The 23,775-nt window shown below is 39.8% G+C and overlaps 1 protein-coding gene across 1 annotated transcript in view; it reads right to left on the bottom strand.

Annotated features, from left to right (window-relative positions):
- The window catches only part of PEX14 (peroxisomal biogenesis factor 14), an 80,329-nt gene that overhangs the window by 28,542 nt on the left and 28,012 nt on the right, over positions 1-23,775 (bottom strand). Inside the window, exon 3 of the mRNA XM_040585457.1 lies at positions 14,089-14,173. Coding sequence (XP_040441391.1) covers positions 14,089-14,173 — 85 coding nt within the window. The remainder of the gene's footprint in view (positions 1-14,088; positions 14,174-23,775) is intronic.

Raw genomic sequence — 23,775 nt, 5'->3', positions numbered from 1 at the left:
AATTAAGAAAAATACATCTAAATACTAGGTATTTGATTACTATAGTACAAATGTTTCAGGTAAATCTGGTTTGCACTTCCCCCAGAAAGACAGAGACGCTAATACACTATTATAAAAAGACATGTCAGCAAGTATTCATTACAGATTATAAATCACCCTCGTTCTTCTTTCGTTTTAGAGAAATTTTTTTACATGCCATTAAAATATTGTTTGCTGAATGCTACTACAAAGCTAGCCACCTGTAAAATTAAAGGCTGATGCTGCCAATAAGTGTTGAAATACCTTCTGTTTAAAAGGCAAACCTACTTTGTAATTTTTAACACAACTGTATAAATATTTCTCCACCCACCCTTCACAATTTTGTTGGTTACATCGCGTCCACTTAGACAACAACCATCTATGTCATCACACAGGATGTTAATCTTGGGTGGAGAAGAAAGAAACAATAGCAAACGAACTTTTAAGAAACCAAGATTACACATTCAAGCATGGTCCTTCGTGATAAAAGAAGAGCTAAGACAAAAACATTAGGGGACAAGTCAACAAAATAGCAGAAGTTTCAAAAGATCATTTTTCATCTTTTGGTTTGTTTATTGTTAATTTTTTCTCCCCATGTGCCTTCAACAGGTCTTCAGAGTTCTGGAGAAAATTAAAGGAGTCTGGATTAAATGCCCAAAGGACGACTAATGCTAACAATACTAAAAATAACGAGGTTAAGTGGTGGAAAAACTGTGGTGACCACACACAGAGAACTGGAGTGGTAAGGTAGGAAAGGAGTTTCATCATTGCTCCCTCGGGACATGCACAGAACATACTAACTGCTTCTAGTTCTCTAGGGTTCCGATTACCATGCCAAACACACCTCCAGAGTTTCCTTATTAGTATAATAAAAAGCCTCTACACATTTGTGTTCTATTCCCAGCCTTGCTATTGACCTTGTGTAGGTCATTTAACCTCCATCTGCCTCAGTTTCTACATCTGTAAAACAGGAATATTATTACACAATATCCTTTGTGAAATGTTTGAGACTGACACAATTATCACATACAAAGACTAACTGACAGTTTTGAGAAGCTATACCTACATCATATGCATTTGAGCTAGGTAAGGCTTTTACAATAAATGATTTATTCAAGTAACAAGTTTGTCCTTTTTCTTTTCTGGTGCTTGCAGATCATCTTTGGAAATATTTACAGATTTCTAACTCTCACCAAAGTACACAAGGACTCAAATTCATGTTTTGCTTTGACTGGGTGCTAAAACACATGGCATTTCTCTGGTCTCCTTTCAGCCAAGTGTTGACCTCAAAATCCAGTCACTGGGATTGAATGTTCAAAATGGAAATACTAAAATATCTTTTTTTTTAACACTGTCTGCTGTCTTCTGGAGCCTCACAAAAGCTCCAGCCCAGGAGTTAAAATGGGAGCGGCTACACAGAATTCACACAGAAACGGCAGTGAAGATTAAGAAACATTTATGGGCATGTTCCTGCAACGTAACACAAGTCAGATCAGTAGGTGAGGCAGCTGAAGCAGCTGAAAAACTTGCTACTAGCACCAACTCATACTGTATTAGGATAGCTCTTGCGAGTTCCAGGACTAGGAAATACCCCCTAAACAAAGGAATTGCCTCACAGATAAAAAGGGAGTGAATAAAAATGGGAAGATATTCCCTTCTGGGCACTATATAAGAACGTGTCTCCTTTCTGAGGATGCTCCTCATCAGCACCACTACACAGGGTTGCTCAAAGAGCCTTTTGCAGAGTCGGGGTCAATAATGAAGGGCCAAGGATGCACTTTGCAGATCCCTCTCTCCATGTAATTTTGCACACTACAGTCTTGAAGCACAGAAATCATGTCAGGCACAGGCAGAACACTGTTGCAGGGGAAGCAACTGTTTGACGTGCTGTGCAAGGGGTAGTAGATCTCTGAGCAGCAGCTTTGCCCTTGGTCCCCCAGGGATGACAAAGCCCCCACATTCCTGACTGCCAAGTCCAGCAACCAGACAGAACAACTTACCCTTTACAGTCACTGCAGCAGATAAAGCTCACCCAAAAGGGCTTTGATTCTTTTCTTCCCCGATTTCCTCCCTGGTTTTCGTTTACTGCCGCTCCTGTCTGTCTCAGGTGGCCTAGCGTGAAAAAAAGCTCTCCTTTTATGATGCAATATCTGGGACCAGGTGAGGCCCTGACTCTGCAGATAACCTAATAAATGGGCAAGAGCAGCTTGTGTTCTTACTGACAGTGCACGTGCTAGTTAATACCAACCTCCAGGGTATTCTCAGTAAACACACAGCCATCCCTAGCTTCTAAGATACACACACTCACACACACACACACACACACACACACGCAGGCACTTGCTTTACCCTACACTGAACTCACACCTCACAAACAAATTATTTAACTACTCTATCCCCCAAGGAAGACAGTGATCATTTCAAATGCAGCTCCCTGCTCGTCTCTCACATACACGCAACGGCCTGATAGGTTAAATGCTGCCATTTAATTACAGTAATGGAACCTGCTATTTTTTGGTTCCCTTGAATCCTCTCTCGCTCTCTTTTTTAAACACATACAGAGTCATCTTTTAAACATGTATTTTACATTTCTGAGTTTAACAGCTGCATTCTCCTGGTTACTTGAAGAGCAGGAGGAATGATATTCTGATATGCTTCTCTGTACCTCTGAGCAACTAGCCTTTTAAATACTACCTAACAAGGAAGACAGGCTGGGGGAGATGCTCTAGCAGGGATACATGCTAACACTGCAGAGGCCAATCTGCCCCTTCATCTACTTAGATGGTTTGTGTTGATTTTATTGAACAAAACTTAAGTTTAACCTCTCCCACCCTTCCAAAGCAGCTGGGGCCTGGAGAGGATAAACACAAAAATGCTTTGAGCAATTTTACTGAAAATGCTATAAACATCAGCACATCACCTTCATAGTATGGAACAGTATGGTTATATCTATTTTTATTTATATATATATATATATATGACTGGGAGTTAGAATTATCTCAGATCTAACTGTTCTTACTATACCTGACTCAGCTTCTCCATCTAAAATGGGGATGGTATTTCCTCTGTTACCCACTGAAATTCAGAGTTTGCAAACTGTTCGTAGAATGTAAAGGTCTAACAAAGAAGAGAAAATGTAATCAGAAATACATTAAATTAATCTTACAATCTTGCCATTCCACAAAAGATGTCACAAGCTTAGTAAGTTAATATTTGCAGAGTACTTTGAATATTCAAATTGGTATAGAAATATGGGATATATGTTTGTTAAATTCTTGCGCATGCTGCAAAACCTTTTTCTTGAGTGATTTCAGGAAGAGGGCTGTAGGTGGCCACAGACTAGATGGTTTTAAGGTTAGTTATTAGTGAAGGAGGACACGCAACACCGTATTACATGAGTAGCACAATAACTATTTGTGCATTTTACATTTTGTATCGCGTGGCAATTAGAAGAAGTACAGAAGTAAAGCGTAAGTACCTCCAAGCCAAAATAAATTCCTACTTATGCTAAGGCCACAACACTCCTAGAAAAATACCCATTACACCTGTCCTCAGCTTTATTTATCCTCTGAATCTGAAAAGCTTATTTATTTGTTCCATGGCAGCTGGCTCACAATCAGCTAGCCAGCCATGCAGGGATATTGCCCATCTTCATTCTCTGGTACAGATATCCACTGGTGTCTCTTAAGGATGGAATCTTAAAAGGTGAGGCAAGGCAGAGACAAAGACAAATTTAATTTTATCACCATAAAAAGGGACATTTCCACATGGGCAGCAAGGACATGAATATCATGTGTATGCGGGGGCGGGGGGATTATAAACGCATTTTTGGCGAAATTCAATAAAGCTGATTCCACTGCATAAGGTCAGCAATTTACTTTTAAAAAATGATATGATTGCAACTTTTAATATAACCCATGTATTTGCTGCAAGATGCTCTAGAAGATTGTGTAATGTAACCACCCGACCTCTCCACAGGAGCAGAGATCACCCCATTTACCCTTTATTGTCTTGCTAAAAGCAGTGCACATTTGCACGGTATGACAAAGTCAACAGCTTTTACTTCAGAGAGCCTCAGATTTCATTGAGAATGAATTCTCTGCTCTGCTCCTAGGGGAGTGGAGTCTCGCCTGGACTAGGTTCCATCAGAAAGAAAAACTAAATTCCCCTTTTAGCTAAGGAAAGAATGATTGCACTCCAGATTAAAATCAAGAGGGAACAGTGTGTAGCAGAAAAGCAAACAGTAGGATTTCATGTTCATGGGTACCCAAGACATAGTTTTAAACCGAGCAGAAATGTTGTCTAAGAGAACCTAGAGAATTATCTCGTACAGGAACTTATTTTATCTTTCCTAGCAGGAAAGTATCATCAAGTCTGAGATGGATTTCAGCAGAAGAGCAACACCGATTATTCTAATTACACTCCTTGTTTTAGCCCCAAGAGAGAAAGCTGTCTCTTTAGACTTAAAATACCAGGCTCATTCACTGAGCAAATCAGGAACTGAATTCCTTTACTCGCTCCAGGAAGACTGTGAGGAAACCCTGGGCTGGATGACCATGAAGAGCAAATTCCTTCTATCACAAAAATATTTTATACAAATGAACATAGATTCCCTTCAACTATCTCAAGGTGAATCTTGCTTCAAAGGTCAGAGCTGCAGGGCTGGATTAGGATTGCACGCAATCTGCCTGAGCCTTGACATTCTGACATTCTAAAGTTTGTAGCTCTCCCATACACAGCTGACAGAAGTAAATTCTCAACCTCTCTGCAAGTGTGGCTTTTACTGCAGCAAGCAACTTCAAAAATCACACGCTGTAGCACCAAGAACTCGGAAACAAGCATATCAAAGCAGTTTATAAACATAGCTAACATAAATCTTACTAAGTCCATAATGCAAAAGTGGTAATTAACCCCATTTTACAGATGGGCAAGCTGAGAACGAGTAACTTGCCCAAAGCCAAGCAAGCAGTCATATCTCAGATCTCCAATGCCTGCTCTTAGACTGTAAATACAGAAGTGACTTTCTTTTGGCACTCCGCATTTACTTTCACTTGAAATCATGATAAATAAGTCACTAAAATTACAAGTCAGACTTAGGGCCTGGGTCTTTTTTGCCCATCACTGAGGCTAACAATTTCAGGACGCAGAATATAACTGCCTACTTTAGCACTGTCTTCTAGAACAGACTTCAATTCACTCTGCTGTAATCATATTGGTTTTTCAATGCTACCAAGAATGGAAATATTATTTTGACAGTAAACAAGGCAGATATGACTCAAAACACACTCAGTGAGCAATAGGAGTTAATTTTGCAAAGCCATTTTTAACAGCTCCTTTACATTACATAGTTACTGTCAGACGGCCAAGTGGAGAGACATCATTAAACCCATGACATTCCAATTATTTGTTAAAATTAAGCTTACAACCAATATTTCGCAGCATGCACAACTTCCTGGGCACTAAACCAATCTGTTCAATTTATCAATAATTTCCAAGCTACAAAAACATGGCAAAGGTGATTATGGACTCTTCGCTGAAATACTGAGGAATTTCTGTGGCCCAATGGAAACAGGAGATGTAGCAGACTGTTCACCCAATATAAATGAATCACCTCTCTTGTTCAGTGGAGTATAGATCTAAATGGTTCAAGATCACTATGGGTTGGGTTGAAGTGAGAATATTACCGCTAATGTGACTTGTATCCTCCATTACAGAACACATATATAGCAGTTAGAGGGTGTAAAATTTGAGAGTTGCTTCCTCAGTCTTCTTCACAAGATCATTAAACATCAAAGGGGTGCCTCCTGTGATACAATTTCTCAACACTTCACACAGAAACCAAAGAGAAAGTCACTGAGATTTTCATGTTTTTAACATTAAATAGCAGATCTTGTATCAAAGCCCTTTAAAATAATCTTGCTTAAACCAACACACTGTCCTTCAGTATTCCATGACTTTTCTTCTGCTCCCTTTAAATGGGCCCAAGTAGGACTTTTTCCCTCATGCTCAGAAACGTACTGAGCAGTCTAGAGTATTCAAGCCAAATGTGCAAGTACAAAACACTGCATGATGACAAGCTTGTTGGAACTATCCAGTAACAACGATACATTTTCCTGCTGGTGAAAAACACTTCTATGAGAGAATTCTTTAGTTCCAAGCAGAGCTCATCAGAAAACTTCTAGGACAAATACAGAAAGTCTTTCTTCAAAAACCCCCAAAATGTTCTGGAAAAAAGTAATGATTTCAGAACAAACAAAAAAATTTCCAAATATTTTCACTGTAATATTATGGTACATATCATAATACTTCTCAATCTCTTTTAATATCAGTTACAATATTAAAGACTCCGGTCCAATCAATACAGACTGATCTGGACTATAATATTTCATTTTTTCAAAAAATTCTGTGATTTTAAATGTTAATCACTATCTAATATAGAAACAAATTTCCAAATCTCAGAATTTCCAGTGGAATGGAAATGTATTGTTCAACCTAGTTTCTAGATACCACTGAGCTATAAAAAAAAACACCTGTTACAAAACAATGAAATGTACACCGAGTACAATGTTATTCTAAAATAACAAACTCACTTGGAAGTAGTTTCTATCTAACACACACACACACACTTTTCTTAAGCATCTGGCTATTACAAATATAAAAAGGTAGGAAAAAGAAAGCATTGCCTGCCTTTGTACACTGCATCACTTGGCTAGTTATGCCTAAACTAGTGTCAGGTGTTTTTCTGCTCTCTCGTGAATTACTAGTGACGGGGACAAGAGTCAAAGATGAGATATGAACTGATTTTTCCACGTGGACAGGGACTAGATAGATTACTTTTTCCAAACCTCCTTCCAAATCTTGTGGAATGATAGTGAAGGCTTTCTATCAACTATAAAGATTTTCTTCTAAAAACACTGACAACCCCAAACGATAGCCATATCTGATTCTTCAGGATGTCATAAGGTTGATCGGTTTATTGCATTTTGTTAGTGCTAATGCTGCAGGTCCCTTCTTGCCAAAGAAGCTAAGAAAAATCCGTGAAGTTTATGACAAGTTCAAATATCACAAAAAGTGGTAAAATTGATGGGGGGGAAAAGTCAGCATGATGAATAGGCTGGTACTGAACAGTAAGTGACAGATATGCAGACGGAAGACTGGCAGGACAGGGAGACATCTCCTTCACAGCACATGGATAGGGATTCTCAATAATTTTCAGAAAGAAAAAAGAAAGCAACTAATGCAAAATACAGAAATGTGGAACTAATTTCTGGATTGTGACCACATCTATTCTTCTGGATTCTAAGGCTCCAGCAGTGAAAATCTTCCCTGTATGCTGAACATTATCAGCACTGGGCAAACACAGCAGAGCCAAAAACGGATGTGACTACTGATAACGCTGATTCAGATAGGAACTGCTGTGAGTTTGTTAGCAACGGAAGCATTCATTCTCTCACTCTTCATTTTTCAGATCCCTAATAAATTTCTTGGGAGACAACTAGATTTCCCCATTCATGCAGGGTTGTATTGACCCAAAGCTTGGATGGGAGGCCCCAAAAGAACAAACTGGTTTTAGGACATACTTTTCTTTAACCTAAGCAAAACATTATAAGGCACATTAGCTGTCTTGCAGTCATAAACAGAGGCCTAAGCATCTTTGGTAATTAAATATCCCATAGTGCTTTTCAAGAATCTTGGTAAATTTTTTACTCAGTAATTACAGTCTGTATCCCTAAAGCTCCCTCTCCCTGCAAGATCACTTAGGTAAAGTATTCTTCATTTCCTCTCCTAAAAACCACGTAGTGATGTTAAGCCACTGATGTCCTCTGCCTCAGAGGTGGATGTTTTTTAGTGGAAAGCACAGTGAGATCTAGATAACCCTATACACACCATCAACCATTCTCCATGCAAATAGCTGCAAAGTTTCAACAGTTAATGGGTACAATGTGCTCTAAGATCCTCAGATGAAAAGTGTTATGAAAATGTAGAATGCATGGACTTACGTTTAACCTGTACAGTCATTTCTGCAAGTCTACACAAGCTGTTAGACTGACTTTATGCCACCTGAACACCTGTTGCAAGCTTCCTTATTAATCAGAAAGCACACCCTCCCTGGTTCTACCTAAGGCAGTGAACTTTCTCTTGTGTGTTAAACTAATCTGTTCAAGGTGCTTAACCACAGAATCATAGAGTTTTGGTTGGAAGGGACCTTAAAGATCATCTAGTTCCAATCCCCTGCCATGGGCAGGGACACCTTCCACTACAGCAGCTTGCTCCAAGCCCTGTCCAACCTGGCCTTGAACACTTCCAGGGATGGGGCATCCACAGCTTCTCTGGACAACCTGTGCCAGTGCCTCACCACTCTCATAGTGAAGAATTTGATAACATACTAAGAATATTCTTGCAAAAACCTGGGAAGAAGGAGGAACAGGGGGAACATTGGGAGTGACTGTGTTTGTCTTCCCAAGCAACTTTTATGCATGATGGAGCCCTGCTTTCCTGGAGATGGCTAAACAGCTGCCTGGGTGGGAAGGGGTGAATGAATTCCTTTGCTTGCATGCATGGCTTCTGCTTTACCTGTTAAACTGTCTTTATCTCAGCCCACAAGTTCTCTCACTTTTACCCTTCCAATTCTCTTCCCATCCCACTGGGGGCAGAAGGGGTGTGTGTGTGAGAGCAAGCGGCTGTGTGGTGCTTAGCTGCCAGCTGGGGTTAAACCACTCCAGAAAAGCAGGGCTTCTTCCCCCACCTTTATAGGCTGAGCATGATGTCATATGGTATGGAATATCCCTTCGGGGTCGGGGTCAGCTGTCCTGCTTGTGCCCCCTCCCAGCTTCTTGTGCTCCCGCAGCCCTCTCACTGGTGGGGTGCTGTGAGAAGCAGGAAAGGCCTTGACTCTGTGCAAGCACTGCTCAGCAGTAACTAAATCATCTCTGTATTATCAATACTGTTTTCAGTACAAATCCAGACCACAGCCCCATACCAGCTACTGTGAAGAATAGTAACTCTATCCCAGCCAAAACCAGCACTCCTTTTCTTCACCATCCCTTAAATCCATATCCTGTCAGCAAGGTTGAGGAGAAGGGCAAGTCATCTAGCATTCCTTGAATAGTCTACATTCTTGGCCCAATCACACATTCTTGTATCAAACACGGTCATATCTAGAAAAGCATAAGGCTTGGAGGGCCACAGCAGTTTGGCTCAAATAGGTATTTTGACAGCATAGGTTACTAGCTATATTTTTTGTACGAGTTGTCACTGGACTCTATTGGCTTGCATTGTATTTTCTTCTCAAGGAAAAGCTTTGTAAAAACTGTTCAAGCTTCACTGAGACATGTTAAAGAATTAATTACAAAGTAAAGCTGAAGGAGAAAATTAATTTTGGAAACACAAGAGGTTACTTTTCTTTTCCTCCCTTTTCTGGAAGTGGGGGAGGAAAGGCAGTTATTTTCATCTTCATGCTGGGGGCAGGAGTTGGGAGCTGTCCAGTCGATAACCTGGCCATCAGAACAAGGTTTGTAATTAAAAGGTCAGTGACCTGGAAAGCCAGGGCCTCACTCTCAGGGCTTCTGAGTAATGATGGCGCTATTAAATTAAGACTGTTATGAAATCAATGCTAAAAAAGCTTTCATGGTAACGAGATTCCATTCAAGGACATGCAAACTGCCTCATGAAATGGACTTAAATTATAAAAAAGAAAAGTAATAAAAGAGGGTTAAATTGAAATCTGCTGAAGAGTTTAGTTTCTTTAAAGCCCTCCGGCAGTGGGCTGTGCCCCCTTGTCTCAGGTCCTTAAGGTGATCCACTTGGGTTTCTTTAGCCAAGGAGAAAAGCCAGGGATTCAACTTCCACGAATGCAGACTACCGAAAGAGGAAGAAAATTATGTCAGTTTTCTACTGGAAATTCTAGGGATGACAGTATTTGTTTCCAGAGAATCAAGTGTCTTTCAGCTTTGATTGTGGAGGGGTGTGTACAATTAAATAATTCATTCATCTCTTCAGAAATCACCATAGCCTGGCATCTTGACACCAGCAAAATTTTCTGGAACTCTGATGTGCTGCAGAATACTGCACAAGTCCTACAGGAAAACCTTGTGCAGTAACTCATTCCTACCAGACAAAGTAATGAATTAGGTTAGTAGATACAACACGTAAAAGAGCAATGCTTCCCACTACCTCCAACTCATCTCACCAAGCAAGAGTGTGACTGCATTTGGAAGCATGCAGCCCCTTATGTTGCATATATATATATATATGAAAGACTGATCCAGACAGTGTATCTTCTGAAGACTGTCCAACCTTCTGGGTGGACATTTTCCCAACATAACTCAACAATTACACATTTACTTGCCCTAATGCACTTCTGTTCTCCCATCACCATTATTTCTGAGCTCCTCCTATGCTTATGTCTGTTTCCACAGTCCCACTCTGGGAAGGCATTACTGTACTTGTTATACAGATGAAGACAACTAGCAACTAAGAAAAAAGTTCTTCATCCAAGATTACACACTAAGTTTGTAACCTAGCAGTTTTTCTCTTCCCTGCCCCAAAAGGCTAGTACCCTGAAAAAGAGTTCCACATGTACAGTGCACTTCTACCCTTTTTCTCTATCTTGCCAGAAGTTACAGATTCAGAGTACGCAAGATTAACAACAAGCCACATGAGTTACCGGATGGGTAACTGAACAGTACAGGACATCTGAAGCACACCAGTTAGATGACAGACACGTTTCCACAAGGGTTTAAACCCCACATGCTGTCTAATTATTCCCAAGGCGCCGCTGATTCTGTGGCATGTCATCAGCAGAATCAGCGAGTTGGACAAAAAACAAACAGCATCTTTTTTTCCTTTCTTTTCTCTGATACTCTGAGGGGAAACAGCTGTTTTTCCCTTCATCTGAAGAAGTTCATGATAAAAAGGAGGAAATGTCATAAATTACACAAAATGCCAGTGTAAGCTTCAAAGAAAATGATAAATGATTCTAATAACTTCATGTTTCTCATTAATGCCTCTGTATTTGGGAGTTTAAAACTGCTTAAGACAACAGAGAAATCTCATCCAACTTCTGAAAGACCTTTTACAAATCCAGGACACCCTCACTCTCCCAACTGTCATCAACACTATCATCCCGTGTTCTGGAGAGCGCAGTTCAGCAAACCCCTGACCTGCAAGTAACCAGGAAAGCCTACTTTCAGCCTCTGCAACTACTGTTTCACAAGAAACCAAACACTGTCCAGTTCATGATCCTGCATAAACTTTAATTTCTCACTGCACTGAAATGTATTGAACAAAATCCAGTTCCTATATTAAATAATAATAAACTGAAATAAAATGTTATTGGCCTTCTTTAGGAAGGAGATACTTATAAAAAATAAGAAAAAAAATATAATTCAAGGTGGAACCATCTCTGCAAGTCTCAGAAGTGAAATTTCTTAGGCAAAGTCAGGATTGCAGGACCTGAAAGCTCAGCCACAGCTAATGCTCCAGTCCTATCCCTGCAGCCTACGCAGGCTGTAGCTGGGGTAGTGGAAGGCTCCCACAGGGGTAAAGTGCCTGGTCTTTTCCCCACTGCATTCCCAGACACACGGTGATCCACTGCAGGAGTTTTTAACCAGACTTAATGGGGAGTCATAGATTTCTCCTGTACAGTTCCACCAAAGTAACTACAAAAGACAAGTCCATACATGGTTCAACTATGTATAGATAGGAAAATTCCACTGAAATTCTTCCGGGGTCCATAAAAAGATCTTCCTACTCCAATTTCTGTTTGAAGAAACGTGGATCAGAATAACTGTGGAAAAAAATACAAGGGTACCTCTGCATTATTTCCTACAAAGGTAATTTTAAAAGAGATTCTTGTAACTGAAATGGTTTCTCTACAGAAAATGCTTTTTTGACTGGCAGTGAGGACTTCTCTACCAGACAGCCTAGCTATCTGTAAACCGGGGATGCACACTGTCCTGGGGATGTATATTAGAGAACAGGGGAACAGCCTACCAACCTGTGCAACCCTTCATTTACCCAGGACTAAACTAGCCACATCTACATTTCAGGAATGGCTGCCTCCATCTGCTAGAGCACACAGGTACCATGACAGTACGTACCTTCTGCTCTCCAGCACGGAACAGAGGTCATGTTGTAAGCTCAGTGGTCAGATCCCATATGGACATATCTCCAGTGACTGCTGGGTAGAGGCACTACCGGACCCTGCTCCCTCCTATCTCCTACTGTTAAGTTTTCAAACAAACAATTAGCACAAAGGGAAGGAGGGCTAATTAACAAACAGGAACAAACAAACAGCTCTGCCAAACCATTTCTGCTCTTTAGTAATTATTAGCCAAGTAATTCATAAGAAGTATTAGTCGGGCCACAGTTTCTCTGTGCCTCCATCTCCCCACCCTTGCTCTTCTCCCAGTCAGGGATTTATTAAAATTAAACAGATTAGATGAAGCTCCTGATACTAAAAACTGTTCAGTGAAGCCTGCGGTGGGGAAGTGCAGAACAAACACCAGAGACATTTGTCTCTAAATTGCTCTAAATACCTTCTGCAAATGAAATTCTAACCCAGCTGTGTTGAGAGAGAAAATGAGGAATAACTGGTCATTGTCAGCACAGAAGAAGATCAGGCAGTTATAATATTGCACGATATACTGGGGGCTAAGGATCTCTCGGCAACAATAGATTTTGTATCAGGTTACCCCGGGTAATCAGCACAGCTTTTAGGCTCAGCTTTCCCTTGCTTCATTGCTTCAATGATAGAGTTGAAATCCCCAAGCTTTTATGATTAATTACTCCCCATAGGTCCACATATTTCAAGGAAAAACTCATGCAGCACAGCGGCCAACAGTCTCCAAATTTTAATGCCATCATGATGGCAGGGCAGGGCAGGGCAAGCAACATACCTATGTGACTGGAATGTTCTCTAATTGGCACTAGGACAAGCAGTGAGAGGATCACACAAAATGATGTGCCCATGAAGTACTTGTGATGACATCATTGCTAAAACACAAGACTGTCATTGCCTTCTAGGTCCTTTGCTATTCAAAATGAGCAAAGTGGTGCATATATTTGGACCCTCCATCTCATGACATCAGGTCTCAGGCGTCTCCAATAAACATTTCATAATCCCAAACAGAATAATATATATTTCATAGGCTTCCCTACTTTTCAAAATTCAAGATCTTTAGCTATCAAATTTGATGTACCCTGAAGTACTTAGGACTTCAACGTATAAATGGGTCGCTCCCCTCTGAAGTTTGGAGTTTGTATTTTCAGTATCATTCCATCTGCTTAATGTGCTCCATAGTGCACGTAATTAACTCCGAGGTAAGGCTGTCATTATTTACATCTTGCGGTAAGGATCTAAGCAATATGGTCCTGGGAGGGTAGCATAATATGGAGTGAACTTCACCTGAAATGCACTGTAAGTTGTGGACTAAAAACTTTAGAAAGAAAAAGAAGAACAAAAGATAGATTCACTGTGAGTCAGAAAGTAAAATAAATTCTTAGTAGGCAATGGCCAAACTATGTTCCATCTGTCTAAGATGATATAGGATCTGTCAGGATCTGTTCTATCCCTGCTATAGAAAAGGGCTAAACTCAGTCAGTAGTTTACCATTTCAATCTGAAAGTCAGGCTGCTCCCAAGCGTGACCTTAACCTGACCTTGTTTACTTTCACCAAGTCCTTTGCCCTTCATTCCTCTCTCTCACTCTCTTCAGAAACATTCAACCTTTTCACCTAGGTGGTGGTCATTCTAAAGCCGTTGTCACTAAGGTTAGAACTGACCAACTAGTCCACAACTCTAAATTCATTGCAAAAAAGATATGATAATAGTTAACCCACAAACTTCCAATGTGTCTTCTGTGTTCTGTAACTCCACATCTGGTGCCAATATTGCTCTAGTCAGTTTGGAAGAAAAGAGACTGATATTTCTTACAAAATTCAATTTTTTTTTTAAGACAGACTGCTTGCTTTGGCCTTAACATACAGTCTTCTATAGCAACACATTTTGGCTTTACACTAACTCAAGCTCCCTCATTACCACTGAGACCACAATCTTAAGAGTCCATACCTTTCTTCTTCAGAAATGCTCTTCTGGTTGCAAGAGGACTTTGGCGGACTCGTGGATTCTGTAAAAACTTCACTGCTGTCACAATCTGATGAGGGTAGGAGGATTGGAGAAATAGAAGAGAGAAAAGATCCATGTTAGGAATGGTCAGATTCCTATTTTACATTATGCATTCTGTACTGCAAAGTAAGGCATCGCATCCAACACATGGAGATGATCTGGAGCTGACACCGATCCAACTTTTAGAAACAGTTCAATCAAAGTTTGTGGCTCAACTTTAATCAGAAAGCACAATTATGGTATTCTAACATAGGAGTTTCTTGTTGAATTACTCTTGGAGCATCTCAACCTGTACAAAGAACTCCATTAAGATTCCTAGGGGTTTCTGTCATTTATACTGTGATCTTCTCACTTAATTTGGCTCCTGTAGTTGAAAGCAACCTTGAGACAATGCACATGATCTGTAACAGCAGACTTACTAGCAAGAATGCTTCCTTTCTATCTTACTTAGAATTCCCTGCAAATTCTAAGAGATTAAGGCCTTTTCTGCCAATATTCTCATTTACCGAAAGCCATAAATAAACTTCAGCTTGCCATGACTGGAAAGAAGCAACTTCACATGTTTTGGATCACATAAAAATATCAAAAAAGTCACTTTTCATGACATAAATAGGCAGGTGAGTAGTTAAATTTATGTTCCATATCGGCAGAAATCAGAGATTACTTTTGTCTAAAGACTTCTTCATCTTTCTACATCCTTCTTTAAGGTGACAGTGCACTTAAAACCAACCACTTAGTCGAACAAAGGATAAAGCATGGCATAACACTCAATGGCATCAATGACAATGGCACTAGTTTTTTACACTTCCATTTAGTACCAATGAAAGGTACTTGATTTTTTTCTTTGTATGGTAGGTCAACTTTCCACATGCTCTCCTCTACTATTACACACATTATTGCATGTTCCTGCACTAGTGATTCACTTTACTTTTACACAAAGACACAAAGACATCTATTCTGATTGTGAAGTTAGCAGCACTTAGGAGATGGACACATCCATGTGAACTAGTGGAAGAGATTACTTCCCTCCTCTAGGGCCAAAAACAACCACGCATATGCATGGAAGAGGTTTTTCTCCCCAGATAGTGGCATAAACCTTCTCCTAAAATGGTGGTACATGCTAGACCTATGTTAGGTAGGTCTTGAAGAGTTTACCTTAAAATATGGTTTCTGGAATTCGGTTCCAAAAAGCTTTTCAAAACTTTTCACAGCCAAAAAAGAAGGGGGAAAATAGCATCACTACTGAAATCACCAAGTTTCACTTTGTGTTTGAATCAAACCGTTCGAATATGCATTTCTGGTCAGAGAGCAAAGTTCTGATGGGTTTAATGGCACTTTCAATGTACTCCTCAGTGCATTCCATCAATGGTTTTTTTCTTTTAAATTGCATCTCTTATTTCTTTAAATACATTAATCAGCCTAGTGTAGGCAAAACGGATCCATTGGACAATGCAATAAACATGAATTATCATCTATCCAACACGCATAATGGCTTAAAAATACATAATAGCAGGTGTAGTTTAAATGATTAGTTATTACACCTGTGGTGGGTCTGATTCAATTGGGGAAAATCATCTTTAATAGGTTAAAAGGTTTAGATCACCAGGCTTCCCTTAAAGTGGCTGTAGAGAGGGTATGATGGAGTACGCTGTCATTACTAATTCATTTAAGAAAAACATGGGGGATACAGCAAAGAACAGCATAAATGAGCGAATCCAATTTAAACATCAGGTAAAGCAGAAAACACCTTTTAAAAAAGCATGATAAATGAATTTGGAAGAGAGATGAAATTGACATATTTATTTTAACGGGAATTTGACAAAGTCCCAGCACACTTCAAAGTTGGGAGGATAAAATGAATGGGGTATTTTTAATTCTTCTCCTTTTCTTATTTTCCTTCATTTTTTCCCTTAAGTTTACATTCAGTAATTTTGAACCATAAAATACTATAGCAAAATGCCCCACATAAAGTACACTTCGGCTTCATTTATGTGCACTTGATCTGTCTCCAGCTGAAATGCAGGTGACAGGCAAATCACAGATTTAAACTGTGCTGATATTGCTATGCCAGATGCAGAAATATAAAGCGCCCAAACTAATAACCTTAAGATAATATGCTGAATAAGAAAGATGCCCAAATGAGCAGACCAACAGATATGTGAACATATCAAAACCACTTTCCTTCTAACAATAATTACTTGTTTGTTTCTTCAGAAACTCCTCAACACTCCCTCCCACATTTAGTGAGCTACAGACACAGACACAAACGGCTCTGCAGACCTGAAATTCTGCAGGCTCTCGTATTTAATTATCAGGTTTTAAGCATTAAAAAACCTGTAAGAAATAAGCAGTATTTTTCATTTTGCTATTTCAATCATAACCCTGTGAACATTTTATTGATTCTAACCCTTTATTAAAACTTATTTTTGCCTTGTAAAAATGTAAACATTTCAGTAGTAATTTTCACTCCAAAATAAACTTCTGTTTTATCTCTCCCCTGCATCACTTCCTCCATTATTCACAACATTTTTAATCTAGAAACAAAGCAAAATTACAAGCAACAACAGACTTCATAAAACAGAATCCTGGACATTATTCCTCTTCCCAATAATCCATGTTTCTCATATTTGTGTTTGCATTTACCTCTGAATATTCCTCCTATAGGCTCAGCCGAAATGTCTTCATTTATATAATTCATCTTGTATACATGAGCAACTTATGAAGCAATTTTGGCCATGTCAAAATGCCAATATTTTCAACAAACATACACAAGAACTTTCCTACCTTCTATGGATCGTTTTCTTTGCACAAACAAGGGCAACTGCAGCGTCCATAATTTAAACAACAGAAAAAGGAGGAGGAAGATGAGAAGACTTTGCAGCCCTGTGTATAGCCAAAAAAATCATGCAGCAAATAGCACTCTGACTCAGCTGCTAACATTGTTCCATACTATTTCTGTATCGTTTGTAACTGTTCTCCAAATTTTTATAGTATTAGGACACTGCCAAATAACGTGCATTGTATCACTACTCTGATTCTTAAGATTGTCAGCACACGCTGGCCAGCAAACTAGTTTTATCTAGGGGATCAGGTACATCACACTCCTCATGAAAGACAGCATACTTGGCTTTTAAAAGTCAGTCAGTTCCACCAATTTGCTACCCCACCACCACTTCTCCTGCAGCGATACAATACACAAAGATGTATTTCTGACTGGGTGGTGATGGGTAGAATCCTGCAGCAGGTCCTGTCCTACAGTTTGATTTTCTAATTAGAAGATGAATATAACTATTCATGGATTATATTTGTGTCTGGCCAAATTACATAAATTCAGGCCAAATATTATGCTTCAATGTCAAAGATATAAAACAGAGACAGGAACTTTATTGCAGATGTTGTGGGAGTGCAGCAAGCTGGCAAAATTCTGGGCCAAAGCACAGCACTGACATTATAGCCAAGGTCCCTCATTCCTAATTTCCCTCCCGTTTATGTTAATGGGGAAGGTAGAGCCAGCTCTATTTCTTATTATGCTCAAAGCTGCAGAGTTTCCAATGAAGCAATCTAAGCTACTTTTATCAGTTACTGGTATTAGAAAAATAAACCATGAAATTTAACATACTGTGACAAATGCTCACCTTTTAAGTCTCAAAAAACCCCCAAACCCAATCAATTAACAAAAATGTAAAAGAAAATGACCTTCACCAATAAAAGTTCCACAGGATTTGGTGGCAGAGTTCCATGTGGAAAACAGAATCAAAAGGCACCAGGAGCACAGCCCGTAAGAGCTCTAATAGATTTCCTAATACTGGGAACCCTCGGTAGGTTATTACTAAACAGCATTTGTTGATAGACTGAGACTTTGAGATGACCTGTGATGTAAAGGTTGGGTCTGAATTATACGTTGCAAGGGATGGTATTTTGTCTTTCTGAGTGGATCTGTATCTGTTTAAATGCAACACTTCTTTTCATTAAGCAGAGGCGGCACAGGCCATGAACTATGCACAGACAGTTTACATTACATGTGCGGAAGCAATCAACACTGGCAATATACATGACGTATGTAAAAGAAGTTGGAATTAATTTTTTTCCAGTGTATTAAAAAATAATAATATGGCAGTATCAACAAACAGTCAACCTATTTCAGCCAGAGCAGAAGGCCACAGCTATAGGGCAAATGGAACTGATCAATATATTAGCCTACAGCAACACCCCCTCAGTGTACAGCTGTATGTTTGCAAGGCTCAGAAGATTAAATTGTCTGTGAAAGGTTTCTGCACTCCTACTCTAAAGGAGATACCCAGAATCCTGTTAACAAGCATCAGGCTAAAGCCAACTTACATTTTAACAAGGGCTGACTTAAAAGCCTGGCACTGCAATGAACAAGAAACCCCCTTCTAACAGAAATGCTGCATTTTAGTGAGAAATCAGTGCTCTGCCAGGACTAACTTGACAAATATGGTTATTGGTGGCACAGGGAAATAGTTGCAAAGCAGCTGTTAATCAGGGAAACACATCATAGAACGCTGATGCTAGCACTCGCAAAAAAATGCAAGGGGCTAATTATGAAGCCATATATCTCACTAAAGAGGCACTGTTCCTTGAGATTCTAAGCATAGCTCTCTGAGTCGGGGTCCTGGGACACTACGTACACAATGTTCTCTAACACAAGTCTCCTTCTCCCAGGACAAACCTTTTCCCAGTTCAGTGTTCTGGGCCACAGGATTCTTATGAAATTCTTTTTTCACAGAAACTGCTTGTTATTTCTAAAGAAATTACCTGCAGATCAGTCAGGAGACAGGAAAGCTCCTATGATTTCATTGACATTTGTATGAAACCATACAGAATCCCAAACATTATTTCTGTTGTGAGAGAACCTGGACACATACAAAGTGTGGTAGATCTCAAAGTCAGATGAAGAAAAGTTTAAAAATGCAGTAACAACAATTTAAAAAACCCTCATGTAAAACAGAGCAAAGAAAAAAAATACAATTTAAAGCAAGATTCAAAGGAGTCAAAATGAGAAAAGGACAAAAGCAAGGAAGAAACAAGCATCAAACCTTATCTGAGATTAAAACCCAGAACTTAAGGAACACAGAAGCATAACCAAAAAATGGTCATACAAGCTCAAAAGGAAAAAAAATCCCAGGTGCCTGGAAACTCAGACAACAGAGCTTCATGAACGACATGTAACTCAAAATAATCAATGTCAACAGCAACCAGGTGAAAGGTAAGAAAGCAAACCTTAGCCATGTATTTATCACCCAGTTTTCACTAGCAAGGCTCCCGATGGCACAGAGGGGTGAAGGCTCGGGGCAGGCGGATTTCTGCACAGGCAGCCAAGGGAAGCCAGGGCTGCGCCAAGCCAGAGGCAACACAGAGCCAGAGCCAGTGCCGGTGCCGAGCCAGCACAGAGCCAGAGCCAGTGCCAGTGCTGAGCCAGTGCCAGCACAGAGCCAAAGACGACAGCACTGAGCCAGTGCCAGCGCAGAGCCAGAGCCAGTGCCAGCGCAGAGCCAGAGCCAGCGCCGAGCCAGAGCCAGCGCCGAGCCAGCGCCAGTGCCGAGCCAGCGTAGAGCCAGAGCCAGAGCCAGCGCCAAGCAGAGCCACAGCCAGCGCAGAGCCAGCGCTCCCCCTGCCGAGACCCGCCGCGGGCCCGCACGGAGAGGCAGGCTTCACCCACCGGCGGAGCCCAAATTAAGTGTTTTCACTCAGTGGAAATGAAATGTTTTGCAAGATGAAACAGAAAGAAAATTGAGGTTTTAGGTAATTACTAGTTGGCATTTACATATCACAGGCTGGTTCAACACCTATTCATTTTCCTCTTTTATTTTCAATTTTTTAAAATTGCTCATTAAAATGAACACATGACAGGGACAGGGGGAAAAATTACTCTTCCTCTTTTTCCTGAGGACTACAAAATCCAGATCTACTTTAAATACATTTATCTATAATTATCACATACAAAAAAGCCTTACTTAATTTACATTAATAGGGTGACCCAAAAAAAAAAAATTTGATAAAAGCCAGAAAAAATCCAAGCCAAGCTGTCTTCCTGTCACCTTGTTGTGCCTACTTAGTTCCAGGGACAGCCTCCACGGAGCCAGGACCCCTGCCACTCCCTACACATGCTGGAATGAGCAGAAATGAAGAGGCTGAAAAATCTTCAGCGTACACTGCTATCCTATTCCCACTCATTTCACCCACCAGTTTAGCTACAGAGGCATGCTTTCAGATGCGTTCTTTCCCTTCGACATACTTCTCCCTCATTTCTTCTGCTATTCTCACTATAAAGCAGTGGCTCCATATAGTCCCTATTCGCAACTTCTTTGTTCCAGCAGCCACTTCTCACTTCCTCCAGCTGTTCATAAAGGCGTGACCTTTCCACCTTCTTTACTCACACAGAACCAGTCTTTCCTCACGTAACCTTACCATTTCCAGGGATCCTGATCTGCAGCTCGAATCAAACTTACAGGCTGTCTTAGCTTGGTGGCCTCTCCATTCAGATTCCCATTGTTCAGTTAAATAAATATTTTCTATGCAAAGCCCTTAATTTTCCTGTGTCCTTCAGCTTTTTTTAATTTTAACCTTGTGAAAGTCTTATTTAACCCCACAATGCATTCTAGGATACAATTTGTATGAAAAATGCTATATAAAATAAAGTTTTATTGTATCATATGTTAAGGACATAAAACATCCCTGATAGAAGTGTACAGTAGCTGACATGATAGACTAATATATTTTAAGGTCTATTGTGTAAATATGTATTTAGGGAATTCTAAAGCATGGTATTATTGACCCAAGTCTCTCTTAAAACACGTTGATATATGGAGTAAAAGCCCTTATGAAAAGTAGCAACTTCGTCTGTGTAGTAGTCACCTTTCAAAGTGAAATATCTCTGCCATCTTCATTTTTTTCTGATTCAATTTAAAACATAGTGGACATGTTGACAAAATTCCCGTCTTTTTAAAAGGAATAATATACAAGTAATACTTATATGCATACAACTACGAAGTACAAGAAACTTTTAAACAAGCTTTAAAAGAAACACATGGTAACTATTTTTATAGACAGAGAAAATGTGCTATCTACGTATTTATTTGAGGAAGAGATACACCTTCAAATGAGACTTCGCACACATTTAACACAATGCAAACTTGCACGCAAGTGAAAAATGCTGGAAAAACATAAGAAATATGAGCAGAAGAACAAACTAAATGTATTAAACTGATAGTGCAACCATAATAAACTTTAACTAATGAGTAGCATGAACCTTTTTTTCTAGAGTTCAAAAATGTTAACTTTAAAAGATATAATCTCACTTTCAGAGGAAAAACAAACTTTACAAATCCCCTTCTTGTACTTCTGCCTAAGCTTAAGTTGCAAGCTGCCTATAATCACCACTACCACCAAAGAAGGTATTGCAGCAAGATGAGCAAGGTGGGGGCGCGGGGGACACACACTAATATTTGCAATCCAACTGGCAGCAAATTATTTGAAGTTCTGTTTACATAAAAACAGCAACAACCTCAGCGCTGAATGTACTGTATCATTGTGGATAATATATGGACTAAAAGGTCAGTGTCTCATGCAAGTAGGTAAGGTATCTAGCTTTCAAGTATGGCTGAAGCCAGTGTGCCATGATAAGGTTAACAAACCGATTCAACAGGACCTAAGAAAGATGCCAGAGAGAAGGTAAAGGGTCAAAACTTATTAAGGAGAATTTTATTTTTATAACTTTTCATGACAGTACCCAATTTATACGTCTTGTTTCTCCCTTCTTATAGAAGGAGGCTTAGGGATCACTGAGGCTCTGTGCTGTAAAATTAATGCAAGCGTCAAGCTTTTGAGCTGAATCACTCCAAAGGAATGTAATGACTCAGTGTCCAAGATGCTCACTACAGCAGAACTAAGATCATTCCATGGCTCCACAACTAAAAAAAAATTCATGATACAGCTTCCAGGGGAATGGATGGCAGCACCTCCCGTTCTTACCTTTTTAACTCCTCTCTCCATATTGCCATTACTAAAGAGTTAAAATACAACAGCTTTTGAAAGAAATCTCTTTTACCCTATTATCTTCACATGTGTGGAACATAAAAAACAATGAAGCTGTAATTTATTACATTTTCATTCTTTTAACTACAGGGCAGACAAGGACTGCTGGAGGTTCATTCACATGCTAGGGAGCTAGAAGATGACGTAAGGATAGGAAGTCCGTGTCACATCTAACAATTGTGCCTGAGTACTTAACATCACTACTGAATGGTAGACTCCAGAAGGCTAAATCAATCAAAGAGATGCACCAGAGCAGGATCATTGTTCAGACTTACTTAGATCCTTCTAATTCCACAGTCAAGGGATTGGAAAATAGTAGTAATACAATGGTTTAAATTGAGTGCAAGAAGATCAAAAGTAGAACCCATCTGTGGAAGATGCTATAAAGATGTTTCAGACTGAAATGACTGAAACGGACAGGAAAAATCAGCAATCTATTATTCCTTGAACTTGCTATTTCAATAACATTTAACAGAATTCTTAATCCATGGGAAATGTAGATTAGAAAGCGAGGGTTTTCCTTGCAGCAATAAAACCCCAAACAATTAGGACTGAAGTCAGGGGGCTATGATGGCATTATTATGTGGAAGATCTGAATGATAGAACGAATAAGGAGGTACTGGAGGAAACTGCTTGGATCACCAGAACCTAACAAACAAAAGGTTTCATGCTGGAAACAATTTAAGAAGCTGGAAATCGTGACAGGTGCACAATAAATCATGCAAACCACAGCAGTTGGCAAACAATAGCAAAAGAAGGACTTCGAACACTGGAAGACCTTTATATAAATTTAGTGTTTTACTTAGAGCTCTTTGGGACAAGAATCGTCCTTTTACTCTGTATTTGCACGGTGCCTGGTGCTGGTCTGCAACTGGCCTCCTAGACATTTATTACAACACAAATAATAATAAAGACTGAGCAGACCATGCACTTTGTTCCTGCTGTTAATTGCCCCATTAAGGGAAAAACTATGTAAGGGGCAAGAAATCTGATTGGCCAGAGCTGCTTAGTCTGTGGGGACTGCAAGTGGAATAATTTTAGATTTGAAAGCAGCTGCGTCCCTTGTCTTTGTCCAGTTCTCAACAGGGAGAAGCTCGCATCACAGAATTTCTCCTTCATATGTAGGAACTTGCATGAACAGCCTCAAAAGCAACTGGGCTTCCCTGCAAACTCTTAGGATGCTTCCTCTACAATAGGAGTGAAACCCAATACAAGGGTAAACACACGGAACATACCCTCTGTATCTGTCCATACCATAAATATTCTGCAAGCAGTGGGTCCACTTCATTTTCCCCTGGAGTCAGTTTGGCATTTTTCATGGATGTTATATTCACTACTTAAAGAAACAAAGCATATAGGTCTCAGGACAAATTCAGGATGCTGCTCAACCAATACAGCACTGTATGTACCAAAAAATCACATGTACTGATCACCAGCTCCTCTCTGTTGAAACACTTGAGTAAGATCCCACCATCCTAAACTGAGTCAGAATGTCCAAGAGAATTACTTCTACAGAGAATTTTACTCAAGCCAGAGTGTTCCTGCCTAGTTTCTACACAGAAATTTGGGTCCACA

This window comes from Falco naumanni, chromosome 3 (assembly GCF_017639655.2).
Source record: "Falco naumanni isolate bFalNau1 chromosome 3, bFalNau1.pat, whole genome shotgun sequence".
NCBI classification, from domain to species: domain Eukaryota; kingdom Metazoa; phylum Chordata; class Aves; order Falconiformes; family Falconidae; genus Falco; species Falco naumanni.
Note: the sequence above shows the minus strand (reverse complement) of the source record. Positions and strands in the feature narration are given on the sequence as shown.